The sequence below is a fragment of the Alosa alosa genome, chromosome 10 (assembly GCF_017589495.1).
Source record: "Alosa alosa isolate M-15738 ecotype Scorff River chromosome 10, AALO_Geno_1.1, whole genome shotgun sequence".
NCBI lineage: Eukaryota > Metazoa > Chordata > Actinopteri > Clupeiformes > Clupeidae > Alosa > Alosa alosa.
Genome location: NC_063198.1, coordinates 16,517,315 through 16,528,420, shown reverse-complemented (window position 1 = coordinate 16,528,420; position 11,106 = coordinate 16,517,315). Strand labels below are relative to the sequence as shown.

The 11,106-nt window shown below is 43.3% G+C and overlaps 1 protein-coding gene across 1 annotated transcript in view; it reads right to left on the bottom strand.

The window, feature by feature from the left end:
• The window catches only part of grip2b (glutamate receptor interacting protein 2b), a 74,462-nt gene extending 72,275 nt beyond the window's left edge, over positions 1-2,187 (bottom strand). The window contains 2 exon segments of the mRNA XM_048254491.1: positions 709-760; positions 2,169-2,187. Coding sequence (XP_048110448.1) covers positions 709-760; positions 2,169-2,187 — 71 coding nt within the window.
• Between the last annotated feature and the right edge of the window lie 8,919 nt (positions 2,188-11,106).

Here is an 11,106-nt window from a genome sequence, read left to right as displayed (position 1 = left end):
TCTCTCCCCTTTTTCTCTCCCCCTCTCTCCACTCCTGTCTTCGAAGCCGTCCGAACCCAGGGGGAGCCGATAAACACGCTCCCCCCACATCAAAGCCCAGAAACGGGAGCAGGGCAACCCCCTCTCCAGGGCAACCACTGTTTGTGTGGGCAGGAGAAGGAGAGAGGGAGGGAGGCAGAGGGAAGTAGAGTGATCGAGTGAGGACAGCGAAAGAGAGAGAGAGAGATGTAAAGAGGGAAGAGGAAAGGGCGAGAGGAGAGAGAAAGAGTGAGAGAGAAAGAGTGAGAGGGAAAGAGTGAGAGGGAAAGGGAGAGATTGAGGATAAATGACAGGATACAGGCATAGAGGAATCGAAAGCAGCCAAAAAAGAGCAAGAAAAGAAAAGGCACAACCACTGCATGAAAAAACTGAGAAAAAAACAGAAAGACAGCTACAGAGAGACAGCTACAGAGAGACAGCTACAGAAAGACAGCTACAGAGAGACAGCTACAGAGAGACAGCTACAGAGAGACAGCTACAGAGAGACAGCTACAGAGAGACAGCTACAGAAAGACAGCTACAGAGAGACAGACAGTCAGAAATACATATATAAACACAGACAGAGATACAGGCTGATAGGAGAGCGAGACAGACACAGAGACAGACAGACAAACAGACACAGAGACAGACAGACAGACCTAGAGACAGACAGACAGGTTGGGAGTGTACCTGGGATGCTCTGTCTGTGGGAGGTGAGGGAGTTCTCTGTCCCTGCTGAGTCCTTATTCCCCTTTGAGTAAGGGCTGTCATCTGGAAAGAAGGGGAGACACACAACACACAGCAAGGTTACACGCCTGACACACACAGACACACACACACACACTCACTCAACTTTAACGAGTGACATACTACGCAGAGATAGAGGATCACAGCTGTGATGAGAAAGTCATCATATTAAATGGATCAGCTGGCTGTGTTCTCATATGACATGACATCATGTGTATAAAAAGACCAAACTTCTCATCACCAACAAATCAACAAAACCGGTGTGCAGTCTTGCATCATCTAAAAGACGTAACATTCTACATCTTCTTAGTACATCATCTTGAACATTTTCAGCCTGGGTGCAAAGTATGCACCTGTTTTTGCAAAATAAATTAAAAAATCTTTTACACCACGACACCACCACAAACAAACTTTTACACCATGTCACATTCTCAATTGTTCAAAACCTCCTCTCCGATAGAAGTTATACCCCTATTGTCTATCTCCATTCTCTGTCATGCAGGCAACTCCGGCTCAGTTTGATCCTCGTAGCGCTGCTTGCTAACAGCGCTAAAGCATCTGAGAAGCATTCATCAACAACAAAACCCATTACTGCACATTAGCACTCTCTAGACATTTCCGTCCTCTCCGGCAGTGCTGTGCGGCTGTCAAGAGGAACCCAAGCAAAAACAGGCCATCATTTCGAGGGGGATGAATAATTCATCCATTTTTTTTTTTAACTCGACACATAAATTAGTGCATTTTTTCTCCTCTCCACACCTCACACACACACACACACACACACACACACACACACACACACACACACACACACACACACACACACACACACACACACACACACACACACACACACACACACACACACACACACGATGCTCTAGGTCTGTCATCAATAATCATCCTGGGAGTTCCCTTGTGGTTGCCATTAAACTCTTCATCTAGTCCCTGATACCCACAAGGTAAAAACAATTAATACCCTCAGACAGGCAGAACCACTACACAGGCAGCAGATAGGGCCTGTTGATGAGCTCAGGCCGGTCAGGATCTCTGAGTGCTGGTGGCGACAGCGTTTCATCACAGTGATGTTCGTTTAAGGGCCTCCAGAGGAGAATCACAAAGCTGAGTGTTTAGCTGGGAAAGAGATACGCGGGTACAAAAGTGAATATGTCTCTCTTTTTTTTTTTGATCAAGGCTGGTGTGCCAGTGGAGAGGTGCTTCTGAGCGAGCCTCCCATTCCATTTACACACCGAGTGTGCACTGGGCCAGGTGTATTCGCACTTACACAAACACGCAGACACAAACACACACATAAATCCTTATGTAGACACTCACAGACATCACTCATTCTCTCCTTTCACACAGATACACACACGCACACACGCACACACGCACACACATACCTGCACTGCACACAGGCATACCAAACCCATGGTGTGGAGAAAATGTGCTTAACAAGCCTACTATTGAGAGATCACCCTGCTACATGTACAGCCTCGGGCTATCAGCAACACTGATACCAATCAAATCTCTTCTGCACAGAAGCACGCGCACCAGACACCTGTGGATTCACAAGGAGCTTGTACGTCAAGACCTGACAGGTGTTGAGCATAGCCACAATACCACATTCTGACACGAGTACTCCTGAGTCACCCAAAAGAGCTGTTAGTTTAATAATATATGCCCTGCCATGTTCTAAGGCTTCCATGCGCCCAGGGAGCCCATGAATCACACCACCCTCACTTAACCCCGTCCCCTTAAACTTAGAGTATCACTGACTACAGGTGGATAGGAGAGAGCAAGAGAGACACCAACAACAAAAAGAGGGAGAGAGAAAGATGTACAAAGAGGGAGATAAAAGAAAGGGAAGATGAAGAACAGGAGAGAAAGCCAGAAAATGAGAGGGTGTGTGATATGGAAAGAGTGTAAGATGGTGTTAGGACAGGAGAGGATGGAATAAGAGAAAGAGAGAGAGAGAGAGAGAAAGAGAGAGAGAGATAGAGAGAGAGAGAGAGAGAGACGGAGGGTGTGAGTATTTGGTGACTTCTCAAGATATTTTTCCCCCTAAAACTTTCTCCGACTTCCCCCTGCTCTGTGTGCTTCAAAGCCAAGGCTCATTAGTCCAGTCTAAGGGGAGAGGAGCAGGGTGGAGAATGAGTAATTAAAATTCACACATACACTACAACCCAAACGCACCATAAAAAAGTCCTCCAAGAACCCTCCACTCCATACTCAAAGATATGAAAATGTCCCTTGAACGTGGCCAGCAGTGGTATACAGTGAGTCGGGTTCACAGCAGGGCGCTGTTGCCTGCAGACTATTTCACACAGCTCTTGTTACAGCCTTTGCAACTGTACTAGCAAGCATGATCTGGTCAGTAGGAAAGAGTCTTTATAAACTCTCTATTCTGCAAAAAAGACAGGGTTGTGGACAGGTTAGTATCAGAACAAAATGTGTTTGATGTTGTTATATTAAGCGGTTATGGAGGAACTTCTCAAAGTTTGTCTTTACTGTACTGTGGGTTGTATACAGTGACTGACACCACTCAGCAGCCAGAGAAGCCAAAACACGCAAATACAGAGAGGCGTTGACACACCTACATACAGACACACATTCTGAAACCACGGCCCACTACATACACACACACACACACACACACACACACACACACACACACATGCAAATGCAAACACAAACACTCATACATACAGGCACATGCACACACATACACACACACACATGCAAATGCAAACACAAACACTCATACATACAGGCACATGCACACACATACACACACACACACACACAAAGGAGCTCTGAATCTACGACCCCCACACACACCCTCAACTACAAAGCTGCAGTCAAGACGTGTCAGATCTCAGCATGGCAGCATGATCCACCTCAGCCCGGCTCTCAGCCACACCTGGCCCAGAGCTGGGCCGTCTCTGGGTCTCTGGAAGCTCTTTCAATCCGCACGCTTTTGAAAATAATAAAAAATAAGAAACACCTCACTTCGCCAGTCACCTATCAAAAAAGCTGATTTATCCCTGGTGTTCCACCTCGCTTATGAAGCACTGAGTCACCAGTTTTTAACACTCTGTCTATTCGGGAAAAGAAAAGACAGACAGAAGCTTAGCTGTACCACCACCAAACTATGTACTGCATCTGAAAAGCAGAAAGAGAGAAAGAGGGAGAGGGAGACAGTGTGTGTGTGTGTGTGTGTGTTTGAGAGAGAGAGAGAGAGAGCTGACACATTGTAAAAAATATGAAAACCAACTTAGTCAAAGAAAGGATTAAGGTTTTCAATCTGTCAGCAATGTTATTTTCCTTGGCTATGCACACAATGATTTTGACATAATTATGTTTGTACTTAAATATGGTGAATTGTCCGTTACTACAACTTACATATTACATAAGTCCTCAGTTGTCTTATTAGGCTATTCACCAACAATACAATGCCATAATGAACCCCTTTATCATCAAACAACTGCCCTGTGCTCTGTTGATGCTGCTGCTGCTGTGTGTGTTTGTGTGCGTGTGTGTGTGTGTGTGTGTGTGTGTGTGTGTGTGTGTGTCTGGCAGTGATTGTGTGTGTGTGTGCATGTGAGTGTGTATGAGTGTTTGCGGTGTGTGCATGCGTGTGTACAAGTGTGTGTGTGTGTGTGTGTGTGTGTGTGTGTGTGTGTGTGTGTGTGTGTGTGTGTTAGGGCTTTGACTCCGAACTTCGTTATTCGAATATAATTCGTTTATTTTAAAAATGAAAGATATTCGAACAAATTTTAGGGATCTCTTAATATTCGAACCTGTAGCCTATGGAGATCATTTCTATAAATGTATTTGGTTGTAAACGTTGTTTTCAATTCAGATTCCGAGGTTTTTTTCACGCCTGGTGAAGTAAAATCGTGATCTCATTAGCAAGGCTATTATTGGTCATCTGGGCTCCTGTAGGTGACGTTAGCATCCTGGCTGGTTCGCACTTAGTGAGCTCACACATAGACATAATAGACACTTTTATTTTAAACTTAACCTTCCTCTGATTTTAATCACCTCAGTTATCAATCAAAAGCAAACAGGGGAAAAGAAATGGCAACACAATCATGAAAAACACTCAAATAAATAAATGTGCAGATAAGTCTGAATGAAAAGCAGCACTGGTTGAAGCCTGGAAATATTGTAAACAAAGTAGGCTAACGTTAGCTTAATTTGCTAGTTTATTATAGTCTGGTTGGACTGTTCAGTTTCCCTACGTGTGTTTAAGTTTCAAATGAATACTTTTTCTCCTTGGGACAGGCCCGTTTGAGTCTTGGAAAATACTTTTCCATTTGCATCGGGATTGAGATTAGAACTTAGCAGTCAATTTGAATGCAACAGTGCAGCGTGCTAATGATGCTAACCGGATTTAATAGCAATTTAGCCAGTCGTCTTACACGATTAATGTTTGGATTACATGTGCATGCTAAGGAGGGATGCGCCTGTTGAGAGGGAGAGAGTGCACGGGGCAAGGAGAGTCTGTGTTGAGGTAGGCCTACTTCTATCGCCTACTCTGGTAGAGTTTGACATACTACAATGCAAGATATATTTAGCCTATTTATTTATGACAACGTAAGGCAGGAGGTGTGTGTTGCTTTTAATTATGAATGTTCTATCGAACATATTTTTTATTGATATCGATTACATGTCTATTGCGATACATATCGCTATCGTTTAATCGCCCGGCCCTATGCTCAATAATAACAATTTTAACACACGCATAAATATTAATAAACAAATGAACTTCGAATGTGATTTTTGGGCAAAAGTCAAAGCCCTAGTGTGTGTGTGTATGTGCGTGATTGTGTGTATGCATGTGAGGGTGTGAGTGGGGGGACTTTGTACATGCAGCATTTAGAGTGAGAGACAGTTCTTGAGTCATCGGTTTGTGTTGTGCTGCAAAGTCAAGTAATTAGTGTGGGGCTTAATGAAGGGACTGCACTGGTGAAAGGTTGGGTTGCCCTCCCTCATTCAGTGCTAATTAGTCCACACTATCACACACCAGCAGCACAAAGACACACAGCAAGACAGCCAGGCCTGCAGTACAACTGATAGCTCTCGCTGTCACTAGCATGTCTACACACACACACACACACACACACACACACACAGACACAGACACAGACACAGACACACACACACACACACACACACACACACACACACACACACACACACACACACACACAACAAAAACACACACACACACACACACACACACACACATGTGCGAACACATGCGCGCACACACACACACACACACACACACACACACACACACACACACATGCACAAAGACACTCACACATAAAGACACACAACGATGGCCATAAACTGACATCTGTGCATAAAACAAGCAAGCACATAAATACCAAAACCCTAAGGTCATAAACACACATAAATTCTGCAAATTGCACACACAGACCAACATTGAGACAAGCTCACCATAATACCATCATGGTAGCCATAATGATGGCCATAATCAGAAAGGGAAAGCTATAGTATACTTCCTTTGTGCCCCGATGTTGTGTTCTCAATGCCAATCTATAAAGCCTGAAGCAGAAACAGCACAAACTCCTCTCAAAACATGTGCCTTATGTGCCTTGTTTGCCAAGTGAATCCTGCCACAAACAAATATGTCATCGATCACCAACACGCTCAGTTATTACTGTCAATATGGTCCTGCACTATGTTCGTGATGTACTTTACAGTATGTACACTGCTTTGTCTTTTTATCCACCTTATTCACAAAACCCTACTCCCGTCCGGTTCTCATTGTTCGCCCATTCTGTTTACATTCTAACTTAGTGCAGTCTCAGCATATTCTACTTAATATATGACTGACAAAAAAATATAAAATATAAAAATTTGCTTTTACATGGCTTAGGATACGTCAAGCACTGTGTACCGCCATATTCAAGTCAATACAATGCAGCTTTGGCCGGAATTAGAAAAACATTTTTCTGAATACTGAGGTGCCATGACCACACTTATTGTTGGCTCAGGAATATATAATATATGGATATAACCTGTATATTGCTTCCTATATCTGCATATTGTTTGCTTATTGTGCTCCATCTGTATCTACTGTAATATGTCTGTGTATACTGTGTGTTGTCTATATATTGTCTATTTACTGTATACAAGAGTGAAACCAATGGCCACAGCCAGATTCCTTGTATGTGTGAAATTCGACTCTGACTCTGACTGATATAGACAAGATCAAGTTACCGGTACTTATGAGCTCACAGACCAGCTAGCATGCTTACCTGCATTGATTTGCTATTGCCTACCTTTTAGAATGGCAGTAGAGGAGCACTACCTGCTACAGACAGTATAATCCTCCACCATCTGACAACCTGTGTATGTGTGTGTGTGTGTGTGTGTGTGTGTGTGTGTGTGTGTGTGTGTGTGTGTCTTCTTAACCAGAGACTTTCTAATGAGGAGACACAGCACTCAAAAAATCCTCCATAGAAATGCATAGGGTTAGTTTGTTACGCCAATATGGCCGTTGTCTACACATATCCCACCCCTTCCTCGGCAAAACGTCAACATCTGAATACATTGAGCCAATCATATGTTGTGTTGTTAAGACATCTTCCCAATCATGTGTTGTGAACTCACCACTGGAGCAAGATTGGTGTCGTGAAGCCTTGCGCACGCGCATTTCTGCTGAATAGGATGCCCGATGAGTGCCCAAAAAGTGTTGCTATATGGCTGCTGAGTGGAGGGACCTGCCTAAAAGGACTTTGTCTTAACTAACAAAATTACATAGTCATGCTAACATCCCTCCCACCCAACATTTCTCACGATCAGAGAACACAGGGGTTGTGCAGTGAAGAGCACTTGGAACGTCACGACACAGACCCCCCAACCCCCCAACACACACACAAACACCCTGAACACACAAACATTACCTGTACACCCATCTCACCTCATACCGTGTGTTAGGGACAGGCAGTGAAAGTGTGTGGGAGGGATTCCATTAAGATCAAAGCCAACAGACACACACTGCAACACACACGGCAACACAAAACACCACACTACCCCACCAGTGAACAAACAAGACTGCCTGTAAGTGTGTCGGCATAGATTAGCATGATGCAGTTTAGCATGCAGCAGGAGGTCCGTCATGCATGTGTGGATATTTGTGTGTGTGTGTGTGTGTGTGTAGTGAGGGGAGGCTATGGGAAGGATGTGTTTGTGCATATATGTGTGTGTGCGTCTTTGGTTAGGGCCATGAGATGTATGTGTGTGTGCATTTTGTGCATGTGTGTACAGTATGTATATGTGTGAATGCACGTGTATGTATGTGTATTTCTGTGTGTGTGAGTTAGAGAGAGAAAGAGAGACAGGGAGAGAGAGAGAGAGAGAAAGAGAGAGAAATATGTGTCTTCAAGCATAAGGTCCAACCACAAAGCCTCAACTGCTAGAACTGATTATGTATTTCAGTAATTTGTTACTTAAATTGTTGCTTGATGAAGCGCCATCGTGCATACTGTAGAAAAACATCATATTTCCACAATAGTCAGTAAAGCATGTATCTATCATTCACATCTTTACTTAAGCCAATTCTCAAAGCCGTTCTGATTGGGATAGAGAGAGGCGAGAAAGAGTGATTTAGATGATGCAAAGACATACTGTAGGTTCTTCATTACAGTAACAAAAAGCACAGATTGATTTCTGTAGGTAGGAGAGGGAGCATAGTTTGAGGGACCAGCATTCATCCTTGTTCACTTAAAAAGTACCACCAACCGGAAGCACATACACTGAAGATTTATAGCCACATTATAGTTCTGCCCAGTACTGTAAACTGCTTTGGGTTATGTGTCTGCTGAAAGGAATAAATGTAATGTAAATGTCAAAGCCATCAGACACACACCCAAACACATATAAATGTTCTTGACTTGCCACTTTGACTCAATTGACTTCTAACAACCGTACCATCCAAATGGGCCTACTCAAATCTGAGCAGGAAAACATTTTTCTTTAAATCCCCTATCCCCAACTTCCACCCCCACCCCCATACACAAACTATAAACCTCTCTACTATCTGGTACCAGGACTCAAAGAACATCTATTACTTTTTTTCAGAGTTTGCCCCTGAGTTAGAGCCTGCTATCACTACAGACAGGCCCAGCCTGCATGCAAACACACACACACAGAGGTATAAAGAGAGATACAGACACACACACAAACACCCTGAACACACAAACATTACCTGTACACCCATCTCACCTCATACCGTGTGTTAGGGACAGGCAGTGAAAGTGTGTGGGAGGGATTCCATTAAGATCAAAGCCAACAGACACACACTGCAACACACACGGGTAACACAAAACACCACACTACCCCACCAGTGAACAAACAAGACTGCCTGTAAGTGTGTCGGCATAGATTAGCATGATGCAGTTTAGCATGCAGCAGGAGGTCCGGCCATGCATGTGTGGATATTTGTGTGTGTGTGTGTGTGTGTAGTGAGGGAGGCTATGGGAAGGATGTGTTTGTGCATATATGTGTGTGCTGCCTTTGGTTAGGGGCCATGAGATGTATGTGTGTGTGCATTTTGTGCATGTGTGTACAGTATGTATATGTGTGAATGCACGTGTATGTGTATTTCTGTGTGTGTGAGTTAGAGAGAGAAAGAGAGACAGGGAGAGAGAGAGAGAGAAAGAGAGAAAATGTGTCTTCAAGCATAAGGTCCAACCACAAAGCCCCAACTGCTAGAACTGATTATGTATTTCAGTAATTTGTTACTTAAATTGTTGCTTGATGAAGCGTCATCGTGCATACTGTAGAAAAAAAAACATCATATTTCCACAATAGTCAGTAAAGCATGTATCTATCATTCACATCTTTACTTAAGCCAATTCTCAAAGCCGTTCTGATTGGGATAGAGAGAGACGAGAAAGAGTGATTTAGATGATGCAAAGACATACTGTAGGTTCTTCATTACAGTAACAAAAAGCACAGATTGATTTCTGTAGGTAGGAGAGGGGAGCATAGTTTGAGTGGACCAGCATTCATCCTTGTTCACTTAAAAAGTACCGACCAACCGGGAAGCACATACACTGAAGATTTATAGCCACATTATAGTTCTGCCCAGTACTGTAAACTGCTTTGGGTTATGTGTCTGCTGAAAGGAATAAATGTAATGTAAATGTCAAAGCCATCAGACACACACCCAAACACATATAAATGTTCTTGACTTGCCACTTTGACTCAATTGACTTCTAACAACCGTACCATCCAAATGGGCCTACTCAAATCTGAGCAGGAAAACATTTTTCTTTAAATCCCCTATCCCCAACTTCCACCCCCACCCCCATACACAAACTATAAACCTCTCTACTATCTGGTACCAGGACTCAAAGAACATCTATTACTTTTTTTCAGAGTTTGCCCCTGAGTTAGAGCCTGCTATCACTACAGACAGGCCCAGCCTGCATGCAAACACACACACACAGAGGTATAAAGAGAGATACAGACACACATAAACAGATAACAAATTTAATATACATCGACGGGAATAGATGCTCGTACCTACCCTCACACGTGCATGCACACACACACACACACAGTAATCTCAATGCACAGTGACAGGTATAAAGAGAGATACAGACACACACAAACAGATAACAAATTTAATGTACATCGACGGGAATAGATGCTCGTACCTACCCTCACACGCATGCACACACACACACACACACACACACACACACACACACACACACTGAGAGTAATCTTAAAGGAATTATCCGGAGTAAAATGCACTTTAGATCAATTTACGGATGATTGGGAGTACATACGCTGAGTTGACATCAAAATCATGTCATTCGGATGTGTTTTGAGAATGTTCGATTTTACCGCTTTTAGTCAAAACTCGTTAGCCTGAAGTGACCAGGGCAAGTTATTTCACGCTACAAAGCGCCATTTTTATACCTCTTCTACAGTTCCAAACAACATTACACTTACGTGGTAGTGAGTAGAGGGTCCCTAAAGCCAAACCGAAGTATCCCGAGGTCTTTATGTGGTCAGATAGAGAGTCCAGAATGAATTTCAACAAGCCAGTGCCTTTCCGGAAATGTTGCTGCTGCAGCTGACGTCTTTAGGGGAAAGTCCGTAGGAGTCGATTGCCGAGTGTGGAGTAACACGCTCTGGAAATTCACAATTTCGTTGCGTTTTTTTTTTTAAAAAACATAGTCCAGTATTTCTTTCGAAATTGAAATGAAGTTGTATGGACTGGACTATGTTTTTTTTTTTTTTTTTTTTTAAACACAGATGGTAAACTTACAGAGAGAGAAAGAA